General features: G+C 32.6%; 1 protein-coding gene across 1 annotated transcript in view; it reads left to right on the top strand.

The window, feature by feature from the left end:
• Positions 1-24,012, top strand: part of LOC132748106 (uncharacterized) — a 34,627-nt gene extending 10,615 nt beyond the window's left edge. Inside the window, exons 4-5 of the mRNA XM_060737657.1 lie at positions 21,864-21,977; positions 23,700-24,012. Coding sequence (XP_060593640.1) covers positions 21,864-21,977; positions 23,700-24,001 — 416 coding nt within the window. The 3' untranslated portion in view covers positions 24,002-24,012. The remainder of the gene's footprint in view (positions 1-21,863; positions 21,978-23,699) is intronic.
• The last annotated feature ends 2,215 nt before the right edge of the window (positions 24,013-26,227 follow it).

Below are 26,227 nucleotides of genomic sequence, written 5' to 3'. Positions count from 1 at the left end.
CTAACAAACAAAGCAAGATTGAGTAAGATATCTGCTTAGACAAAAAAGTTAAAATAAATCAAAACAACCTATCAAAAAAATAAAATACTACAGTTTGACGTCATCAACGCATCGCTTCGAGTAATTAGAAATATAATGACGCATATGTATTTTCTAAATTGTTTATCGTGTAATGCAAAGGAGTTGATGATACATTTGATGTAAATTTCTACCGTACAATAACGATTGCAGACACACATAATTAGTCACTGTGAAGTATATAAAAACAGACGAAAATGAAGACATATACAATAGCTTTATTTATATAATTTACTTACCCTATTAAGGAAGTGTGTTCAGTAACTGCTGTTTTATAAAATACACAATTACTTTAACAAGTTCATGGTTAAATTTTCGGCACTGAACCTTCTTCAGTTTAAAAGGGCTAACCAACGAAATCTGTTAGAAGTTTGTACGAAGAGGCACATATTCGTCATACTACAGCTATGACAATATTTTTAGCTCACCTGTCACAAAGTGACAGGGTGAGCTTTTGTGATCGCTTTTCGTCCGGCGACCGTCCGTCCGTCGTCCGTCCGTCCGTCGTCCGTAAATTTTTTCTTTAAATGACATCTCCTCATAAACTGCTGAGCCAATTTCATCCAAACTTCACAGGAATGTTCCTTTGGTGGTCACCTTTAAAAATTGTTCAAAGAATTTAATTCCATGCAGAACTCTGGTTGCCATGGCAACCGATAGAAAAAACTTAAAATATCTTCTTTTAAAAAACCCAAAGAATTAGAGCTTAGATATTTGGCATGAAACATCTTCTAGTGAGTGTCTATCAAGTTTGTTCAAATAAAAGCCCTGGGGTCAAAATTGGCCCCGCCCAAGGGGGTCATTGATTTTCCCTATATGCATATAGTAAAAACTCATAAAATCTTCTTTTAAAGAACCCAAAGAGCTAGAGCTAAGATATTTAGCATGAAACATCTTCTAATGGGTGTCTACCAAGTTTGTTCAAATAAAAGCCCTAGGGTCAAAATTGGCCCCGCCCCAGGGGGTCATTGATTTTCCCTATATGCATATAGTAAAAAGTTATAAAATCTTCTTTTAAAGAACCCAAAGAGCTAGAGCTAAGATATTTAGCATGAAACATCTTCTAATAAGTGTCTATCAAGTTTGTTCAAATAAAAGCCCTGGGGTCAAAATTGGCCCCGCCCCAGGGGGTCATTGATTTTCTCTATATGCATATAGTAAAAACTAAATAAAATCTTCTTTTAAAGAACCCATAGAGCTAGAGCTTAGATATTTAGCATGAAACATTTTCTGATAGGTGTCTACCAATTTTGTTCAAATAAAAGCCCTGGGGTCAAAATTGGCCCCGCCCCGGGGGTCATTGATTTCTCTTATATGTGTATAGCAAAAACTTAAAAAATCTTCTTTGAAAAAAAAACAAATAGCTAGAGTTTAGATACTTAGCATGAAAAATCTTCTAGTGAGTCTCTACCAAGTTTGTTAAAAAAAAGCCCTTGGGTCAAAATTGGCCCCGCCCCGGGGGACATTCATTTTCCTTATTTGTGTAAAACAAAAACTTAAAAAATCTTCTTTGAAGAAACTCAAATAGCTAGAGTTTAGATATTAAGCACGAAGCATCTTCTAGTGAGTGTCTACAAAGTTTGTTCAAATAAAAGCCCTGGGGTCAAAATTGGGCCCGCCCCAGGGTAAATTGATTTTCCTTATATGTGTATAGCAAAAACTTGAAAATTCTTTGAAAAAACCCGAATAGCTAGAGTTTAGATATTAAGCAGGAAATATTTTCTAGTAAGTGTCTACAAAGATTGTTAAAATAAAAGCCCGAACAAAAGCCCTGGGGTCAAAATTGGCCCCGCCCCAGGTGTGTCACTGTTTTTAACTAAATGTGTAAAGAAATAACTTGACCAGCTAGACCTTAGATGTTTAGCATGAAACATCTTCTAATGGGTGTCTACCAAGTTTGTTCAAATAAAAGCCCTGGGGTTTAAACTGGCCCCGCTTCAGGGGCCTATATACAGGTGAGCGACTTCAGGGCCATCATGGCCCTCTTGTTTTATTCAGTGGTCTTATGTAATTTCCTATTTAGTAAAGTTCAGACTTTATATGTATGCACGTGTTTGAATATCATCATCATCATCATCATTATCAGAATCATTATTATTATTATATGATATTGATCTTACACATAATGCCTCGGTTACTCGACCTACCGGAATCGGCCGAATAACCGGAATCGGTGGGGACTTTACTGGAACCGATCTGTAATTTTGTTATTTATGAACTTTTAAAAAATATACTTTCATTTTTATAAGATATAAACATTATCAATGATATGTCAAAAGATGTTTGTAAATAAAATCACTTCTAAGATCTGAGAGTTACTGCCATATTGCCGGATTCGTCGTGGGCCTGCGATTTGGTTATTTATTATTTATGAATTTAAATAAAATTTGTTTGTCTGTTTTTATAAAACTTAAACGTTATGATTGACCTCCAAAAAATAAATGTGAAAAGAAATTTTGTTTTTGTTAACAGTGAAAAAATATTTAAGCGGTGAAAACGGGAAAACTGCAGGAATCGGCGAATGATTACCGAAATCGGCCTGTATTTTGCTTATTTATGAACTTTTAACCAATTTTCTTGCATCTTTAATTAGATATAAAACGATATCAATGATATGTAAAAAGATTTTTGTTAATAAAATCACCATTTATTAATAAAACAAGATATTTAATATCGGAAAGTTACAGCTATACTGTCGGAATCGGCGAAAGATTACGGGAATCGGCCTTAAATTTGGTATTTTTTGGACGTTTTACGTTTCTTTTACATCTTTTTATTAAATATAAACATTATCTATCATATTCAAAATAATAATTTTGCAATTCGCTTTTGATAAATAATACAATCGAGTTACTGTCATACTGCCGAAAAAGTACAATGATTAACCTCCCTTGAATTCCTGCCAAAATGTCATTACATTAATCAAAGCACAGAAGGCGCTGAATTTGTTTGGGTCTCAGAATGTAAGAACAGGTACAGGTTGTGAGATTATATGTGTAGTGCCACCAATGCTTTCCATCGTTTTAATTGTAGTAAATTGGCTATAAGACTAATTGCAACACTGATATTCAATCCAATGTTTATTTGACTTAAACCATTTGAAAAAGAAATGAGTTGCCTTTACTGGGATTTGAACTCCAGACCTCTCGCTTCCTAAGCGAGCGCGAAAACCCTTCAGCCACGGTGAATTTATATGTGAACGGCCTGAAGAAAACCATAAAGGGCTGCAAGTTCTGTGGTATTTTCTGATTGCAATCTAAATCGTACTGTATATCTGTATGTATTTTCCTGTATAAGTTTATTTTTATGTATTATAATTCATTTTGCAAGGCACCAGAGTTTGATACATACGGAATTCTGCATAAATAGAGTTGCATCAAAAAATCATTTATGTTCATTTTTTACGACAGCCACACTTTATCCTTGCATATCATGGCTACTTCATTTACAAAGACACTTAAAAAGGAATAAAAAATAAAGTTTCCTCGACTGGGATTTGAACTCCAGACCTCTCACTCACTAAGCGAGCGCGTTACCCCTGCACCACGGAGAAGTTGTACAAACATTGTCTGAATAACATCAAGTCATTCTAAATTTAGAACTTCCATTGCATTTCGGGTTTGTAATTCCTTATTAATTTCGAGGATAAACCTGTTGTTTAAAATTGAAGTAAATAATTTAGCAAAAATCTTCTCGCCCAAATAGTCCGACATGTAGAATCTATATATTCCACTACTCGGTTTGTGTAGTATTCGGTAATCGACATCGCTAAAAATAGTATTTTCATTGATAAAATCATATTCATCCGCGTAATTTGTGATTGTGCATTTATTGACAATTCTATAAGCCAACGCTATTTTTAAACTTTGAATGCGTTGTAATTTGTTGGATACTTGTAACAAAATAAAAATATTTCTTTCTTTTAAATCGCTAGTTTTAAGCTGTTTTGAGAACTACTTGTTGTTAGGTTTGTCGTAAACTTCTGTGTCAGAGATTGAATTTCCGCTTTGTATTTACTTATTTTCGATCAGAAAATACAATAAAACAATATTAGAAATCTTCGACCATTCGGGAATTATTTTGCTTGAAAATTAATGTGTCTGTCTTTGACCATCTTTACGCAGTGATCTCCCCTGAATTTTTCGGCGTTAGTGTACATATAAAGGGAAGTAACCGCTTCAAAAAAGTTGACTACTTTCGGCATTTGCAATTAACAACATTAGACTCTGAAATTTCGCTACCATTATTTGTTTGGTCTGACGACCCAAACAAATAAAAACGGAGACCACCTTGTAAAAACACGTACGTGTTAGATTTTATATTTCTTGCATATCAGACAGGATTATCTACCGTTTACACCAGTGCTAGAAAACCCTGTCTTACACCCCCATGTAAGACAAGTCGCGTCCTTAAATGACGTCATTGCCGCGCGCCTTTTATGAATGAATTGCGTTCTTAGAATGACGTCACTTAACCGTTATGAATGAAGTTGTAAGTTCATACGCTGCTATTAGAACAAAAAATGCGTAATGAAAATATCAGTTTTCGTAATTTCTGTTCTGAAAATAATTGATATGCAATATGCAAGAAAAAGAATCAAACACCAGCTGTCGGTGCAGACGGGAATATCTAGCTCTCAGGTAACTGTTTAAGCGGAAACTCGGCAGAGCCTCGTTACCGCCGTAAACAGTAACCCTCGAGCTAGTACCGGCAGCCAGTGTAAGATTCTTATATGATTTATTAATGTTTATGTACTCAGGGCTGGGAATCAAAACTGCGTCGTATCCTACAAAATGTAAACAAACGCCGCCATCTTGGAACGAAAAACGTATGTTTTTGTTTATAACTTTTTTTGTTGGAAATGAAAAACAGATATATGAATTAACCCGCTACACTATTTTCCGCTTCGTTCGGTATATGTTGCTTGCACAACTATTTTGTAAAACAAAAGTTATAGCGAACTTGCAACTCGAAGCGGAGCAGAATTTTTATAAAAATGTGTGGATACGACGCAGTTTATAATGCTTTATCTATCGTTTTCTCATTCAAATAAATTATATACTCATTTCAGAGTTTACCATTACCATCGAAATATATTTTGCATCATTTACTAAAATTTCATTAAAAGAGATGTTTATTTTCTAACAAAATAATGATTTTTACGAAATGATACGACGCACTTGAAACTAAAATAAGATACGACGCAGTTGTATTTTTTGCCAGCCTTTTCAACAGGGATAATTTTGGCAATATATGTCTATTTTATGGAATAATCACTTGCGCTAGATAAAAAAACAGATTATTTGTGGTGTATAGCGATGTTCTGTTGCTTTTGATTTTTTAGAATACATTGTGTCATGTCCAATATAACATTTAATTTGAAAGTTTACATTGCGGAAGCTACTTTACAGTTAAACATGAACATCTTACTTAATTTATCATATTTTTTTAAAAATAATTTCTTATATTTTCCTGTATGTTCTATATTATCCCTATTTTTTGGCAAAAAATATAGAAGTCTATGAACCTGAATTTATTTTGGCTAGCTACGCTCCAAGTAAACTGTGGTTCTGCATGTTCTGGGTAATGACTGTTTTTTTTAGGTTTGTTTCCTACACATTAGCTGTACTGGGGGCGAAGACGTCAGGTGCACCTTTGTGCATTATTACAGGCAAAATGTTGCACCTGCAGAGAACCATCGACATTTTGAAACTAGCTTGATAGGTTTCCACACGAAAGAATCAAAAGTCCCTGGTGGTTTTCGAATTCATAGCAGTTCAGTTCAAGTGATTTGAATTCAATAAACAGCTCGGCTTCGGTCGAACACCTGTCTGATTTTTTTTAACAATTTGTTAATATCAGCTGTAAAAATAAGCAGTTTTAGTTGTTTTTTTTTTAACTTCTGGTGTGAAGTTTAAAGATTATGAATATTTGAATTAATTATAAAGACAATAACATTTAACTTTCTTATTGAAATGAAATATTTCCTTGATATCTTAGATTATTTTTACTTTGATATTTCGGTGCGAATAGCAGAGAAATTTTCAACGTAAACAGGGGGTAATCCTCTTTGAAGTCATTTTCTGAAAACTTTTGTTTAATTTTCAGGCAATTTATTTTCAAATAAAATCACACTTAAGTTTGAAGGTATGTTTAGATGCCATGTCTCTAGTCTGTTGAAAATTCGATGCGATAATTTGACCTAAATTTTCTCTTCAATATAGTGAAAACTTCTTCAATTCTATTGAAACATCCTGTCATACAAACATCTGTATCAAATTTATCGGTGCAAACCTTAAAAAAACCTTTGCAAAACGGACACCTTCTTTACAAAATAATTTGTAGTTTTATCATTTGTAACTCGATTTTGAAAATTTAAAGTTTTTTAATGGAGAAGAATGATACTTAAGTGCAAAAACAGAAAATACATTCCGTAGACCTGTTATTATCGACGATAAAGAAATGCAATACGACAAAATCGGCGGTAAAGTTCCGTGGCGCTGAACATAAAATGACTGAACGGAACGCATACAGTACCCTACTTGTAAAAATATATCGTAGCTTTACCATTTATAATATAATTTTAAAAAATTTAATGTTCAGTTTCAAATAATAAAACTCATCTGTTCTCACCGATTATTAACAAAATGAATACAATAGAATCGGCACGTAAAAGACATAATAACGGAATTGACGGAAATTGTTGTTAATTATAAGTAACAAAGGTAGGCATGCAATTTGTGCATACTTCTTCAGATAGCAAGAGACTTTTACAAAATTTGTAATTTTTTATTAAAAAAAAACAAAAACAAAAAACAAAGTTCATTCCTGATTGATACATTGTCCAGAAGAGGGTACCCTGGAATATTGAATTTTGTATCAAAATTCTGTAAATGAAAAAAGTAACCAACCTAATTTCGAACTCACTGGAACAAGTTTATAAGCATACTAAGGCAACACTAGAACACGTTGTCATATGAGTGCAATCACGTGTTTCAATGTATATTGCATTTTGTAGATGCTTATGACAGGAACTAAAAATGCGACCGAAAAATGAAGCCTTAATAGAATTTTATTACATTTTCCATTTTTATAACACCAATGAGTGACCTCTGCTTTTGACTTAAGTTGTAAACAAGAAAGGTTGTTGGACGTTATTAGCAAACCTAGCACATAATTTAATAGCTGAACCAATATGCAGCCTGCAATGAAAATACAACTGCGTCGTATCATATTTTATTTTCAACTGCGTCGTATCGTTTCGTAAAAATCATTATTTTCTTGGAAAATAAACATCTCCTTTTAATGAAATTTTAGTAAATGATGCAAAATCATATTTTGAAGTTAATGGTGAACTCTGAAACGAGTATCGATTGATTTGAAAGAAAAAACGATTGACACATTTTCATAAAAATTCTGCTCCGCTTCGAGTTGCAAGTTCGCTATAACTTTTGTTTTACAATTATATAATTGTGCAAGCAACATATACCGAACGAAGCGGAAAATAGTGTAGCGTGTAGTTACATATATCTGGTTTTCAGTCATTTCCAACAAAAAGAGTTATAATCAAAAACATACGTTTTTCGTTCCAAAATGGCGGCATTTGTTAACATTTTGTGAGATACGACGCAGTTTTGATTCCCAGCCCTGTGTTCTCGGTATATAGATTTTGCCATGTCTTTAATATTCCACAGCATGCAATACAGCTAAAATTTATACGAAACAAATTATTTTGAATCTTCAAAAACTTAGGTCTTGAATACAGGATATTTTCGTGTTTAATATGATATTTGTCGGCGATCACCGCGGAGAACTTACTTTTATTATTTTAAGATGACGTTTAAACAACATAATTTAAATTAAGTAAATAAAATGAAATAAATAAAAAATAATACAATGGAAAACGAAGAAAAACATAAACAAATGTACAAACACATAAAAGTCGGCAGTGTTTGTTTGGTATCGTTCAAAAATAGATCATCATTATGCGAGGCTAAAATGTTATATTCTGTTAAGAAAATAAAATTCAAAAGAGCATGTAACGAGATTTAATACAAGATTTTTTTCTGTTACGGCCAAAATCGACCCGAAACGTACCTATCCCTTTCAACAAAAAGTTCTCTTAAAAAAATCAAGCAATTCGAACTTATTTTCACTTTACAGCTTGTTGTTTTGATGACGTTAAAAATTTGACCTAAAGTCATAAGATTGGCAAAACAGTGGAGTGTGGGGCACCCGTGTCCTATGGACACATTTCTAGTTTATCGTTGCTTTAAAATGCTTTGTAAAGTGTAAAATCGAGGGTGAACAAATAACAGCCGCCCCTAACGAAGGTTTATTGGCAGTTTAACACAAGTTTCTCCTTCTTTGTCTATAGTGACAAAATCACGTGGAGTGTTAGAATGTCAGCTTAATACTGACATCGTTGAAGAACTGGCATAATATATTTTTTTCAATAAATTAAGCAATAATCTTACACAGATATAATTATATTTTTGTCACATACCAAAAATAAAACCTGTTTCAAGTAAAAAAGTAACATTTTTCATTGACGCGCCTATAGTATAACGCCAACATTTAGCGTGTCTTAACGCTACATGTTTGTACAACGCATATGACGTCACGTCAAAATATATGCACGTCTTGCAATACCATTTTTACGGAGTCGCGAAAGCGGCACGTTTATTTGATAAAGCCATTTAATAATAAGAGTATTTCGATTGCGTGAAATATGGACTATATTTTAAGAAACATGATAAAATGCCACATATTTTCACGAGCCGAAATGGCGAGTAAACATTTGTGGCATTTTATCATGTTGAGTGAAAATTATACCATATTTCACGAATAACAAAAAAAAATAACAATATCTTTTTAACTTAATTTTATTATCAAAGAAATGCTTGCTTGCTTGCTACGGAACTGCAAATATACAGCGCGCAGTAATATATAATGATTTTAATCGATATATGCGTGACGCGGTTTTATTGTGTATTTTATTTCATTATTTATTTTTCAAACAAAATACAGAGTATTAATGGCGAAATAAATGTCAAATTGAATCGGTTTGCGACATGGAAATAGCGGTCTTGTTTTTATTGTTTTTGCACGCGCTGTTTGGTGCTACATTGTGACGTCACGTGAACAACTCTTTAAACGTCAGTACAATTGGTATTATAATCACTGTGTGGATTTCTGATGCGATATCATCACCGATTTGGAGATATTATTTCGATTCTAACACGACATCAAGAAATAAATGCTGCAATACATGATATTAAGCTAAATTGCGCCTGATTTGTTTCTGTACTTATTTTCAGTGCGTCGCATTTTAGTGGTTACGTCATATGTATAATGATTACGTCACATCGTCATAAATATGAAACGTCAACAGTTTTTTTGTTGTTTTTTTTGCATAATAACACAGACTTTCGGTTCTCTATATTCAATAGGGAAAAATGCGGGTTGTGTTACAATTTATTTTATCTTATTTACGTCATGTACTTATCTAAGAGCGCTACAGCCCTCGCGGGACCGGGCTTCCGCACACTAGCCTAAAAGGATTTCAAAATGGCAGCGCCCTATTAACTGAGGATTTTTCCCAGACTCGTTAGATATATAATTTTGATTCTGACTTCATTTAATTTATCCACGTCATACATTTTATCTAAGAGCACTACAGCCCTCGCGGGGCCTATGACCCCGCTCGGACTTTATTCGTGCCGATTCGACACTAAATTTATTTAATTTGTTGAATAACTAGAGGATATTGAATGAGTGTAGGTTCAAGGGGGAGAATCACGCTGTTCGTTACCCAAACAAACAAGATGGCGGATGCAGCCGAAAAGTAAGTGTTTCCCTTTCTTCTGAAATTCGTGATGTTCTTGTGTAAAGGTACATAAAATAACCTTCTACACAATTTTCCTGGCATGCAGGATCTTATTTCATGATGTTTCGTCCCGTACTTCATCTGAAATGCGCGTCACCAGATTCGAAGCGAGAGAATTTCCCACTGGTTTGATCGTGGTAACGTACGGCTTCTTCTCTTAAATTCATTGTTTCTTTTACATATAGTAAGTAAGTAAGTAAATTTTATTATAGTGACATTGTGTTATGTACAATATAATAAACATACATATAACAAATTACAACACCCGGCCACGTTGAGCCTATAAGTCACTTTAAACTATATACAATTCATATAAATGATTTACAATAAAAATGTAAAGCATAGAAAAAAATAATCGGAAATACAGTGGTCAATCATCAAAATTCCATATAAACAAGCAAAGCATATCAAAATTTCAAAAGCTATAAATTCTAAACAATGTTAAGATGTTATTATATTTCTTGTTATTTTCAAATATGTCTGGTGATATTTTAACATGATTCAATACACTCAAGTAAATTTTTATTATGTAAAACATCAGGTCATTTGGTCATTTATAAAGATATAACCTTCTTCATTTCATACTTTCTACAATAAGCTTTGCAGCGCTAACATATTGATTTTGTATCACATAACTTAGTTTTTGAATATCAGACATATTGTCAAAGTCACTGCTACTCTCTTTACATTTAGAAATCAAATTAACACGTAAATCGTTGTATCTAGAGCATTTCAATATAAAGTGAGTTTCATCCTCAACAACATTGTCAGTACAAAGAGTGCATATTCTTTCATCAACACGTAATCCCACGTATCGTCCTGTTTCTAGTTTGAGCGGAAGAATACCGCATCTTAATTGAGCTAAATGGGACCTTTCTGCTTTAGTTAAGGAAGACATGAGATATTTTTCTGTTTCATAATCTTGTTTGAATGTAACATATGTTCTCAGCTTTGCCACACTTGTAACATTGTCAGACCAATTTGATTTGTATAGTAAAAGTAAAGAGTCTTCAATATTCTTTAAATCAACCGGAAGTTTGTTGTCATACAAATGTGACATATTTACTTGTTGTAGAATATGCTTAACATCTGAACACCATGTATTTCCAACAGTAGTATAATCATACAAAAACACTTTCTTTGTGAGTCTATCATCACCCATATGTACAAGTCTATTCCATAGTCTCAGTACATTAACCCAACGTCTATGCTGAGCACAAATCCACCCCATATCACCAGTAATTGCTAGTATCGGAGCAAATCTATGTACACCCATAAAATATCTAATTGCTCTATGCTGAGTAATATCAAGTTTCTTGTAGCTTTTGAAACCCCATATTGAAGAACAATAATCAGTTACAGGCACAACACAAGAGTAATACATTTTTGTATATGTTTTAAAGCCAATATCTTTATGATTCTGAATTTTAGATATAATTGCACCTAGTGCTCGACCACCTGATTTACAAAGAATATCAGCAGAGTACGAAAAATCTAAATGTTCATGCATCAAAACACCCAAATACTTATAAGTAGATGTATACATAATATCCGAAGCACCTATGTGAAATGTAAAATTACTTTGACTTTTTCCTTTGCATCTAAAATGAATAACATTCGATTTCGACTCATTAATTTTTAGTCGCCATTTTCTGCACCAATCATTTATATAGTTTAACATATCCTGCATATCTCTTTCATTTTCTGATAATAATAAAATATCGTCAGCATATAATAAACAACATATAATATCATCATTAAACTTAACACCTTTGTTAAGACGATTTAAGCCTTCAACAAGATCATTTATGAAGTATGCGAAAATTGTCGGAGAACTGCTGTCTCCCTGTCGGACACCTGACACAGTTGGGAACCAGTCTGTTAGCATACCGTTAAGTTTAACACACGATGATGTGTCCGTTAGAATTGACTTAATAGAATTATAGAATTTACATTAATAACATATATGTATATTAGCTGAAACCACTGATTTTAAAAAGTTGTAATATGTCGTCGTCGTCATCTAAGCATTCATGCCAATTCTGTCTTGAATAACCGCTGAAAATATTAATATAGTCGGAATTTTTCATAAAATACAAACAGTCTTGGGGTGAAAAATAAGTTCGACAATCAACATTAAATGACGGTGATATAATTCATTTTAATAAAAAAATTATTAATGATCGCTTGTTTTAATAATAAAAACAAACAATTCTAGTAGGAGGAAAGTCCAACCATCCGTCCATATTTCTGTTACTTACTGCGAATTTATATTAGACCTGGGACAGCCTCCGTGGTCGAGGGGTTACAGTCGATGACTTCTAATGCAGTAACTCTCTGGCGTGGGTTCGATACCCGAGAGATGCTTTGGTAGTTTAGCATGGAGGAAGGTAGTCTTGTACTGGTGTTACTCTCCAGGAACGATGGTTAGAAAACTACTCGCCTATATGACTAATATACTGTTGGGAAAAGGCGTAAAATGAAAGAAACAAAACAAAATAATAGACCTGGCTTTGTTAAATGTAAGCGGCCGCCATTTTTAAAAGTTGTGTATTTCACGAGAGGAAAATAATTATGTTTGATTCAGAGGGATATCATTTGGATACCTTTTTAAAAGAAAGAAAACTTATTTGAGGATTGTAACAGACAAAAAATAAGTGTTGACAGATGTGAAAACATTCAAAAAGCGGCTAGGAAAATGGAAAACTTGAATTGTTCAAAGGCTACCGCACGAACGCAGGGCTGTTTACTTATTCTTCGGGCTGATTGCTGTCATTGCTTTTCAAGTTTTCATAAAGCATACGGCAGTTATTGCTCGTAGGATACTTAAATATGCCCAAATGTCATCAAGAGCAGTTTTGCATGTGGAAGGAATGTATTTTTCATACTGTAAAAATGAAACAAAAATTTTTAGAGACGATATTTGGTGATTGGAGTTTGAATGAATAGAATTAAAGTGTTCTTCTTTTTATTACTTTTGACATTTAAGTTATTTATCAATTTCAGCTTTGCTTTTCTTTAACCCATTGCTTCATGAGCATTTTGTGAAAAATGGCTGTTTTCATTGAAAAGTCTCCCGTTACAAGTTCAAATTGCTATAACACTATAAAAACTGCTTCAACACTAATCAAACTTGGCACAAATGTTGACTGGACCATTGCCCTTGCAACAACATGCTCAGGCTTAAATTTTCTGTTACCATGGCAACGATGGGACATCTCAAAATTGCCAAAAATCACTATTTTGCGTTGATTTTTTCCATCAAAATTGATTTCAAAGTGCTGCAACTTCTCAATGGATTGAGATAGAGTCAAATGCTTTTCAGCGTTGGTTACACGTTACCTTATGATCAATCTGGGGTCATTTACAGCCTCTCACAAGTCCAAAATTTTCTTGGCGATGAGGGGGACTCCGCCCCCCTTCAAACCCCCCAAACAGAAGGGGGCACATCCCCCTTCTGGCAACCCCCTGATGTATCTTTTGGTTGGGGGGCCGCGCCGAAAAAGAGGTCACTTTTTTTAACAACATTTCTCAAACAAAAACAAGTGTTTGGGGCCTAAATAAGGCATTTTTTCATCATTTGAGACAACAAAAAGGGGGGGGTGAAAAAGGCGTTAAAAGGCGTGTATATGAAGTAATGGGTTAAACAGCCTGGCATTGTTAGAATTGGTAGCATATAATTTTCACGGATAAATCAGTAATCCACTGAAAAGTATAAAATAAATTAGTGTTATATAGTTTTATTAAATAGCTTAATTACACTCCTGCGCCCCGGTTTATGTGATAAAACAATATAATGCTCACCAGAGGCTCGCACAATAGGATTTTATTCACCACGTTCAATAACGTTGGTATCAAACCTACACCCATTCAATAACGTTATACTACAGGCGCGTCAATGACTTTTCACTTTAAACGGTCTGTGATAAATAGAATATTAAATTCGTGTAAGTTCATTCGCCAGAGGCTCACAAAATTCAGTATTGAACTTACACACATTCAATATTCTCTATATATTTTTATTCTACTCTTTCAATAAATTAAATTTTAAACTGACACTTATTCAATATCCTTTACAGTTCATACCACAACTTGAAAAAAAACACACAAAAAAGAAACGGAATGTGACATTATCCATTATCGGTCGATTTTGTTATGCCTTGTGATCTTTTGTTCTCACTTTTCAGCTGTTTGTTAGCGCTGCAATCCTTTTGATGAGCTAAATTATTTTAGAAAAATTAAACTTGAGAATAAAGTAATAAGATTTTAAGAAAGGGTATTTAATTTACATATGTGCGATTAAGGACTGATTTTACAGTACATATCACCATATTTTCACTGAGTCATTAACGCCGAAGGAACTATTTTTGCATATTTGGAACTTATTTTGGTAAATTTCGGGGACTGAAAGCGCCGTATGTAATGTGTAACTTACTTTCATTGTTCACTTCACAATATTTTACTTTTATAAATACATTTTCAAAATGTTCATTTAAAAATAAATATGAAATTGGAAGCTTGCTGTTTTAACACTGCAGTTACAGTTTAAACAGTTAAACATACAAGGAATGTTAAAAAAATATCATGTGTGCTTCTTTTCGTGAAATTCCTTTCATATGTTCAAAAACCTACCTCCAGTATATAAAATCTAGAAGAGACTTGCGACATTTATTTCTTGCATATCTACGGTGTTCCGTTTGGAAAATAGAGATTTTTTTAATTCTTCTGTACCCGCGATGCACGATGGTACCATGGTGAAGACGCGATGGTACGATGGCGAAAACACGATAGAACGATGATGAAAACGGGATGGTACGATGCTGAAAACGCGGTGTTATATTGCATTTTCAGCATAGTACTTTTTGCGTTTTCACCATCTCGCCATCGTGTTTGCATCATCGTACCATCGTATTTTCACTATCGTGCCATCGCGCTTTCACTGTCGTACCATCGCGCTTTCACCAACGTACCATCGCGTTTTCATCATCGTGCCATCGCACTGTCACCATCGTACTTTCGCGTTTTCAACATCGTACCATCGCGTTTTCACCATAGTGCCATCGTGCTTTCACCATCGTACCAACGTGCTTTCACCATCGAACTATCGCGTTTTTTTTATCATCGTACCATCGCGCTTTCACCATCGTGCCATCGTGAAAATTGTTTTATTTAGATAAAAAAAAAAGATATTTCTTGCATGTCAGACACGATTATCCACCGTTTACACCGGTGCCAGGAAACATTTTCTACCGCCTCCGTGGTCGAGGGGTTAGAGTCGATGACTTCTAATCTAGTTACCTCTCTGGCGTAGGTACGATCCCCGGGAGATGCTTTGGTAGTTTAGCGCGGAGGAAGGTTGTCAAGTACTGGTGTAACTCTCCAGGAACGATGGTTAGGAAACTACCCGCCTATATGACTGAAATACTGTTGGGAAAAGACAAACAAACAAACTTACACCCCCATGTTAGACATGTCGCGTGCTTTGATTGACGTCATTGCCGCGCGCCTTTTATGAATGAATTGCATTCTTCGGATGACGTCATTTTACGGTTATGAATGAAGTTGTAAGTTCATACGCTACTATAAGAAAAAAGAGCGTAATGAAAATATCAGTTTTCGTAATTTCTGTTTGAAAAAAATTGATATGTAATATGCAAGAAAAAAAATAGAACACCAGCTGTCGATACATACAGGAATATCTATCTCTCGGGTAACTGTTTAGCGGCAACTCGGCAGAGCCTCGTTACCGCCGTAAACAGTTACCCTCGAGCTAGATATGCCGGTCTTTTTTGTTGAATTTTGTTTTGAAAACTGTCTAGAATTATAGAAGATGGTCTAACTAAGAAAATAAATCCGAACACCAATATCTTTAATTTAGTCATTACCGCTGTACAGAAGCTTAAAGAATTGTTTACGTCACGTCACAATGTAGCGCCAACAGCGCGTTCAAAAACAGAAAAAAAAATATATTACTGCGCGCTGTACAGTTGCCGTTGCGTAGCAACCTAGGGAATTCGTCACCATTTTTCTTTGAACGCTGATATTTCAATGAAACAACATAACGGGCTGAAATTCAAAACTGAAATATATATTATATGACCTAATATATTTAATATATATTATAATTTCACGTAACATGATAAAATGCAACATATTTTTTACGAACCGGGACAGTCCTGTTGAGTGATATTCTAACACTCCACTGATTTTGTCACTTTAACAAAGAAGAAGAAAAAACGGTGTTAAACTGCCAATAATCACTGGTTAGGGACTACTTGTATATGCGGCTGTTATGTTTTTACCCTCGGTTATATAGTTTACAAAGCCTTTTCAAACAACATTAACAAGCATTTTTATTTATATTTTCAGTTCTTATAATGTTTTCTTTTCAAACAATACCGAAATAGTATTTTATTTTACCAATGAAATATGGTGCTTTATTAGTCAAATTTGTAAAAAAAAGTATGAAATATAAATATGAAAGTGGCCGGAGTCAAAACTCATGTTTATTTTAAGAGACTTCTTTCGCCGTTTTGTTTATTATAAAAAATCTGATAAATAAAAACAAACTTTGTTCTACAAAATATCTAGAATGATAGAAAATGGTATTAATAACTAAGAAAATGAATCGAACACCAATATCTTTAATTCAGTCATTAACGCTGTGCAGACGTTTAAATAGTTGTTTACGTGACGTCACAATGTTGCAACCAAACATCGCGCGTGTTAACATTTAATATATTACTGCGCGCTGTACAACAGCAGGTGCGTAGCAAGCAAGGGGATTTTTTTACCATTTTTCTTTGATAATGAAATTAAATAAAAGTGTTATTTTTTCGTTTTTCGTTAAATATGGTATATATTTTCACTCAAATAAAAAAAATATCCTCTTATTATTTAATTTAACCCATGAAATATGGTGCTATATCAGTCATATATATTTCATATTTTTAAAAAAAAAAAAAATATGAAATACAAATATGTATTTAGTATAAAGTGGGCGGAGTCAAAACTCCTATTTATTTTAAGGGACTTCTTTCGCCATTGTTATTCATTTATCAGATTTTTTAACAAAATGGCAGAAGAAGTACCTTAAAATAAATACATTGCATGTAAGATTGAAATTTATTACACACCCGTGCCGATTTTGCGACTCCGTAAATATGGTATTGCACGGCTGTGCATATATTTTGACGTGACGTCATTAGCGTTATACAAACATAGTGTAAAGACGCGCTAAATGTAAGTGTTATACTATAGATGCGTCAATGAAAAAATGACTCTTATTTCACTTTAAACGGTCTTGATTTTGGGTATTTGATAAATAGAATATTAAATTCGTGTAAGTTCATTACTGAATTTATTGCACTCGTTGAATAAAATATTAATACACTTGTTACTATATATAGTAACAAAATTGCCTATGATTTCAACTGATTATGAGTGTCAGGTGACCTATTATGAGTTTGCGGCCCGGGGCCGAGAACTAGTTATCAGCCCGCAGAACATGTGCACGTGCACACACTGAAACAATGACGTCATATTTTACGTCATCAAACAGTTAACTGTAAAAGTGAAAGTAGGTTGTCAGCACGAATTGCTTTATTTTTATTATGAGAGCTTAAGCGTATTTACTACAAACACATTTTTGTTACTATTGAAATTTGAAGAATTAATACGACAAATTCATTCCGAAAAAAATGAAATTCAAACTTGCTTCTAGATTCTACTGCTTTGAACACACAAACAGTAAATATCTCTGTACAGAACAGTAGAAGATTAGACAAGAAAGAACTTTGTTGTTGTATTTCTTTTTTTAGCTCACCTGTCACAAAGTGACAGGGTGAGCTTTTGTGGTCGCTTTTCGTCCGTCGTCCGTCCGTAAACTTTTACTTTAAATGACATCTCCTCATAAACCACTAAGCCAATTTCATCCAAACTTCACAGGAATGTTCCTTTGGTGGTCACCTTTAAAAGTTGTTCAAAGAATTTAATTCCATGCAGAACTCTGGTTGCCATGGCAACCTAAAGAAAAAACTTTAAATATGTTCCTTTAAAAAAAACAAAGACCTAGAGCTTAGATATTTGGCATGAAACATCGTCTAGTAAGTGTCTACCAAGTTTGTTCAAATAAAATCCCTGGGTTCAAAATTTGCCCCGCCCCAGGGGGTCATTGATTTTCCTTATATACATATAGTAAAAACTTAAAAAATCTTCTTTTAAAGAAACAAAAGAGCTAGAGCTAAGATATTTAGCATGAAACATCTTCTAATGAGTGTCTAACAAGTTTGTTCAAATAAAAGCCCTGGGGTCAAAATTGGCCCCGCCCCAGGGGGTCATTGATTTTCTCTATATGCATATAGTAAAAACTTAACAATCTTCTTTAAAAGAACTCAAAAAGCTAGAGCAAAGATATTTAGCATGAAACATGTTCTAATGGGTGTCTACCAAGTTTGTTCAAATAAAAGCCCTGGGGTCAAAATTGGCGAGTGAAAATATGTGGCATTTTATCATGTTAAGTGTAAATATATACCATATTTTATGAAAACGAAAAAATAACCTTTTTATTTAATTTCATTATCAAAGTTAAAAATGGTTACGCACCCCCTTGCTTGCTACACAACTGCAATTGTACAGCGCGCAGTGATATAATTATTGTCTTGTTTTGCACGCGATATTTAGCGCTAAATTGTGACGTCACGTAAACAACTCTACAAAAACGTCTGTACAGTGTTAATGACTGAATTAAAGATATTGGTGTTTGGATTAATTTTCTCAGTAAGACCATTTTTCTATCATTCTAGATAGTTTTCAAAACGAAATTCAACAAAAAGTTGTTTTGTATTTATCAGATTTTTCGAACAAAATGGCGAAAGAAGTCCCTTAAAATAAATATGAGTTTTGACTCCGCCCAATTTCATATTTATATTTCATATTTATTTTTAAAAAATATGAAATATATTTGACTGATATAGCACCATATTTCATGGGTAAAATTAAATAATTCTCAATATTCTCAAGTATATAATAAAATTTTATATTTTTATAAATAATAAGAGGATATTTTTTCGTTTGCGTGAAATATGGAATATATTTTCACGAAACATGATAAAATGCCACATATTTTCACGAGCCGGTACGGCGAGTGAAAATATGTGGCATTTTATCATGTTGAGTGAAAATATATACCATATTTCACAAAAAAACGAAAAAAATAACCTTTTTATTTAATTTCATTATCAAAGATAATGGTAACGAATCCCCTTGCTTGCTACCAACTGCAATTGTACAGCGCGCAGTAATTTATGCGTAAGCACGCGCTGTTTGGCGCTACATTGTGACGTCATGTAAACAACTCTTTAAACGTCTGTACAGCGTTAATTACTGAATTAAAGATATTGGTGTTCGGATTAATTTTCTTAATTAGACCATTTTCTATCATGCTACATAGTTTTCAAAACAATATTCAAGAAAAAGTTGTTTTGTATTTATCAGATTTTTCAAACAAAACGGCGAAAGAAGTCCCTTAAAATAAATATGAGTTTTGACTCCGCCCACTTTCATATTTATATTTCATATTTATTTTTAAAAAATATGAAATATATTTGACTGATATAGCACCATATTTCATGGGTAAAATTAAATAAATGACGGCATTTATTTTTGCCTGTTATTCCATTTAGTTATGATATTCCAGATATAATCCGGCTACAGTGAAATTATATTTTACAAATTTCACTAGTGGTTTATCAGAATATAATCATCTGTATTATTACAGTAAAACACTGGAAAGCATGAAATAAATTCCGATCTTACACTGAACTAGACAAATATCCTTTATAAATTTCACTGATATATTTTTATAAACCACCGAAAAGCATGTGATAAATTTCTTTATCACATAAACCGTGGCGCAGGAGTGTAATAAAGCCATTTATCACATAAACCGCGGCGCAAAAAAAGTGTAATAAAGCCATTTAATAAAAACGATATTACACTTGAGAAATAATATATCCCAAACAGTGGTTTTATCGCTCAATAACATCACTGTTTGGAGTTAGGATGCGAGGAAGTATATCACGAGGGCGTAGCCCAAGTAATATAATGATGCGCATCCGAACGTCACCGATAAAATCACCGATTTGGATATATTATTTCGATTCTAACACGACATTAACAATAAATCTTGTCGTACCTTATAATAAGCTAAATTGCACCAGATTTGTTTCCGTACTTATTGTCAGCGCGTCGCATTTTTAATAGTTACGTCACATGTATATACAAACTCCTCACAGTGATTACCTCCCTTGGCAAGATTGTAATCACTGCCTTCAAAGACGTCACATGATGATGAAAATCACATGACGTAACGTCGAAATTCAAATGTAAATATCGACCGTTACAAAGAAAATCTAACGTTATTTTTCTCTCTCTGTTTTATTTTTAACTTTTAGTGCCTACGTTCGATATAGTTTATCAAAAAATTATCAAAAGGATACAAAATAACGAAAAATAAATTCAAAAGCTAAAAAATATAAAACATCAAAATATCGTCTCGGTAGAAAATAATCTCATAATTTTTAAGATTATTTCTATATATTCATATCATTTATTTATTTATTCATAAACATTGTTAAATAAATGAGAGAAACCTTATCTGATAGATAAAAGCAGTAGATAAAACAATTTTTGAAAAAATATAGTATATCAGAAATTCTGATATATCGGGACCTTGGTGGCAGAGATCTACGCCGAAGAATTAAGGGGAGATCACTGTGTGGAGATTGATGTATATAATGATTACGTCACAAGTTTAAATATAGAACGTCAACAGTGATTTTGTTGCATAATAATACACACTTTCGGTTCTTCTATGTTCAATAGGGAAAAATGCGGGTCGTGTTAGAATAGACGATATTACACTAGTATAACAACACTTTGACGTCACGTCATATGCACTATAAACATAGCGTTAAAGCGCGCTAGTGTTAGCGTTACACTATAGGCGCGTCAAAGAAAAATGACTCTTGTTAACAGTTTACTGTTCTCATTTTATATATGTGATAAATAGAATATTATATTCGTGTTGATTCAATACTATATTTATTGAACTCGTTGAATAAAACAATATTAGGCTTGCATAAATAGAGGATATTGAATGAGTGTAAGTTCAATACAGAATTTATTGCACGAGTTGAATAAAATTATATTATGCGAGCCTCTGGCGAGCATAATATTATTTTATTCAACGAGTGCAATAAATTCAGTAATGAACTTATACGAATTTAATATTCTATTTATCACACACCCAAAATAAAGACCGTTTAAAGTGAAATAAGAGTCATTTTTCATTGACGCGCCTTAAGTATAACGATAACATTTAGCGCGTCTTTACACTATGTTTGTATAACGCTAATGACGTCACGTCAAAATATATGCACGGCCGTGCAATACCATATTTACGGAGTCGCAAAATCGGCACGGGTGTGTGATAATATGATTTAGTTCAACTCTTTCAATAAATTTAGTATTAAACCTACACTCATTCAATATCCTCTATTTAATAAAAACGATATTACACTTAGTGTAATAACACTTTGACGTGACGTCATTTGTGTTATATAGAAAAATAGCGTTATTAAAGGCGCGCTTATGTTAGCGTTGCACTATAGGCGAGTGATTAAAAAATTACTCATTTTAACAATTTACTGATCTTATTTTATATATGTGATAAATAGAATATTATATTCGTGTAGATTCAATACTAAATTTATTGAACTCGTTGAATAAAATAATATTTTGCTCGCCAGAGGCTCGCATAATATGATTTTATTCAACTCGTTCAATACATTTAGTATTAAACTACACTAATTCAATATCCTCTATTTCTTTTTAGATTGTGACTATGGAGATAAAAAGTCAACTTGTGTAGGAATGTCATTACAACTGTGTCGAAATAACTTTGAAGTTTGCTGTAAAACATGCCAAGATATACGATTAGATATTCCAGGTAAAACAAATTTTACTTCATTCCTATTTTGCATTTACGTTTAACCTTTCTAAAACGTACTGTTTTAAGCTATGTTAAGATGTCTGTAATTAGTAGGAAACTTGTCTTTATAAAAGTTATTGCAAAGTTCCTCAATTAACAATAGTGTTTGAAACTTTCTAAAAATGAGGATTACACAATCTCTAAAAACAGTTTCAAACACTTGACACAACGTTTCATCACATTAGTGCTGAAACTGATTAACTCCAATTGATGTTAAAACAAAGTTAACCTCCTGCTTGACTAAGGTGACGTGTTGTGACAGCATTCTTCGAATTGTAAACATCAAATTGAATAAGTGTAAGTTTAATACTGAATTTATTGAACGAGTTGTATAAAATTTTATTATATACTTGAGAATATTGAGAAATATTGATGAAATAAAATGTGTCTTTCATTTTCCATACTTTCACTGTGAAAAAAAAAATGTTTCACTGTTAAGTAATGTTCCGTTTTTTTCACTTGTGTCTTGCTAAAACACGTTTTTTTTCCCTAAATTCTGTCAGATTACAAAATTCAAGGGAAAGTCTTTCAAACTGTAATGTCACAAGAGCAAAATGTATATTATAAACAGATAATTCAAGTTTTCCCTATAAATAAAGGATTTATTTTCATCTTGTGGGAGGAAAACAAATTTATTGACGTGATGTCGTAAATGACGTCACGTTGTATTATTATTTGGCACACTTTCCATTTACCATTAGGTTAAAATGTCTTTTTAAACGTTTCTTTGCATATAATAAAAAGAACCTTTGTTTAGTTCAATGTTAGATCTGAATATATGTCACCGAATAAGAACCAAAAGGTATATTTCACGATTGGCGCAGCCTCGAGTGACATATGAAATTCTCGTGTTCACAAAAATAATTATCATATTTCACTCGTGGCTACCGCAACTGAGGAAATTTTTATAACACTCCTGTTTCTACAGAAAAAAACTTGAATATCCTCTATATATTAAACTAGCCTCTTGCAAGCATTATATTATTTTATTCACATTATTTTATTCAACGAGTTCAATAGATTAAGTAATGAACTTACACGAATTTAATATTCTATTTATCTTATACCACAAATAAAGATCGTTCGGAGTGAAAAAGAATCAGTTTTCATTGACAGGCCTATATTAGTAAAACGCTAACGTTTTAGTGCGCGTCATAACTCTATGATTATGTAATGAAAATGACGTCACGTCAAAATATTTGCACATGTTTACCATTAGAAATAATTACATATATCCATATTTGTGTCCTCTCATTTAAGGTAATGTAAATATTCTCGTATAATCATTCAATATAAATAAACGTTACAGAACAAAATGTTAATTTTATCTATATTTTTCGGACTTGAGCAAAGATCCTTGTTCACAAAAAAAAGAAGAAAAAAAGATTACAATACATAATCTAAACGCAAATACATGTAAGCAGATCTTACAATCGCCACATCAAAATATATGCTCGGATTCAACTCGTAATTATTCAACTCGTTCGATAAATTCAGTATTGAACTGACACTCAGCAAATATCCTCTATTTATCACATCCTAATGCCGAGATTGCGACAAGTTGTAAATAAACTTTACAAGTGAAATGTAAAGTAGTGTTATTGAAAATTGCTATAGAGTTTAAAAAGATATTATAGGTAAATCAAGGCATTATGTTTCGTTGACTATTGTTTATTTCAGGTTGTCCTTGGGGTGATGAATATACTGACTGTACTCAGAGTCATTGCACCAATGATTTTTCGAAATGTTGCCAAACCTGTGCCGCAACTAATACAGCTTTAACGACAGCCGCTACTTCGACCAGTAAACCTTTACCGACAGCCGCTACTTGTACCAAAGCGACAGACTCTCCTTCAGCAACGGGAACTGATACTACTACCACGACCAGTGAGCCTGTCGCAAGAATTTCTACAACAAATACACTCATTATATTGAATTTCATCATTCATCATGTAATTATAGGCTTATTCATTGGTATCTGAACATTATCTATAATAAACATCTTTAATGAAAAAGATTTTTTGTTTATATACACATAACATATCATAAACATAATACAACAACTTTATTAATAGAATAACAACTAAAATAGTTAAAGATTGATATGAAAATGATAAAACTTTATAAAATAAAAAGCACATACAATGATTATTGATAGGACTTTTAAAAGTTAAACCTTTCAAAATATAATCTTTCTCATAGAATTTTAGCAAATGTTGGCAGTTTTTAGTTAATTCCCAAAGAAAAGTTTTTAAAAGAGCACTTTAATCAAAAAGGTTAAAAAGTAGAATTGCGAACTTCGTTGTTTTTATCATTTTTTTCTTCAGTAAAATCCATTTTACCATGCAAAGCTTAAGAAAATAATCTGCTCTACTTTAAATATTCATTCTTTGCCGCTGTAAAAATAGGGGGTCTTTTAGTTAAGAGTAATGCAAAAAAAAAAACAACATTCAAAACAATTGGATGAAAATACACATTGTATTGGATTGTGACTGGCCATGAGAAACAGTTATTACATGTTTTGCAGTAGATTACTGAATTATAACGGTTAATTATATTCTGATAATTTCACAGTAATGATTACCAAATATAATTTCACAGTAGCCGAACTATATTTGGCGTAAAAATAAAATATTTATCATTAATGAATGTTTTTTTCAGCGGAAATGTAGTCAATCATAATAAAAAATGTACGTGATAACTGTAGTTCGTAAATATTTACGAACGTTGTGCTGAAAAACATCTAAAATCTAAAAACAATCATGGAATTATATTTTGCTTCAACATTGTGACGTCATTATTTGATGACGTCATGAAGATAAGAGCATGACGTTACGCGGCAAAAATCAGTAAAATGGTGTAAAAATCGTTAAAAAATCATGAAATAAACAGAAAATTTGTTTGTTTTACATGTAAGATCAAATAATATTTCACTCGTGAACCCCAGCTATTATATTTTCACTCGTGGCTACGCCACTCGTGGAAAATATTGCATCTGGTGTTCACTCGGTGAAATATTTTTCGATCTTACACTGAAACAAACAAATATCCTCTATTTAACTGGGCAACTTAATACATTGTATAGAGGATATTTGTTTGTTTTGCATGTAAGATATAGAGGATATTTGTTTGTTTTGCATGTAAGATTGAAATATAATTTCACTGAGTGAACACCAGATGCAATATTTTCACGAGTGGCGTAGCCACGAGTGAAAATATAATAGCTGGTGTTCACGAATGAAATATATTTCAATCTTATATGTAAAACAAATAAATTTTCTTTTTATTTCATGCTTTTTAAGTGATTTTAAGTATTTTTTACTGATTTTGCCGCGTAACGTCGCGCATTCTCCTTTGTGACGTCATCACATCATGACGTCACATCATCAATTTTGAAATATAGTTCTGTTAGATTTCTCTAATTTTGTTACATTTTAAACATGATGTATGGTGAAATCGGCTTTCTTTTCCTAAAGAAGCAAAATTTACGTATGACGGCATTTATTTCTGCCTGTTATTCCATTTAGTTATGATTTTCTTTTCATCCACATTCAAATATAGTCCGGCTACAGTGAAAATTATATTTTATAAATTTCACTAGTGGTTTATCAGAATATAATCATCTGATATATTACAATAAAACACTGGAAAGCATGAAATAATGAAATATAATTTCACTAAGTGAACACCAGATGCAATATTTTAATTGTTTTGAAAATATAATAGCTGGTGTTTACGAATGAAATATATTTAAATCTTATATGTAAAACAAATAAATTTTTCTTTATTTCATGCTTTTTCAGTGATTTTAAGTATTTTTTACTGATTTTGCCGCGTAACGTCATGCATTCTCCTTTGTGACGTCATCACATCATGACGTCACATCATCAATTTTGAAATATAATAGTTTTGTTAAACTTTCTCTAAATTTGTTATATTTTTAACATGATGTATGGTGACATCGACTTTCTTTTTTAAAGAAGCAAAATTTACGCATGACAGCATTTATTTCTGCCTGTTATTCCATTTAGTAATGATTTTTTTTTCATCCACATTCAGATAAAGTCCGGCTACAATGAAAATTATATTTTATAAATTTCAATAGTGGTTTATCAGAATTTATTACATGCTTTTCGGTGGTTTATAGAAATATATCAGTGATATAAAACTGGTAATTTCACTGTTTGAAACAGTGAAATTACCACTTT

This window comes from Ruditapes philippinarum, unplaced genomic scaffold (genome assembly GCF_026571515.1).
Source record: "Ruditapes philippinarum isolate M1 unplaced genomic scaffold, ASM2657151v2 ctg11286_1_1_1_1, whole genome shotgun sequence".
NCBI classification, from domain to species: domain Eukaryota; kingdom Metazoa; phylum Mollusca; class Bivalvia; order Venerida; family Veneridae; genus Ruditapes; species Ruditapes philippinarum.
This window is presented reverse-complemented; position numbering and strand designations above follow the sequence as displayed.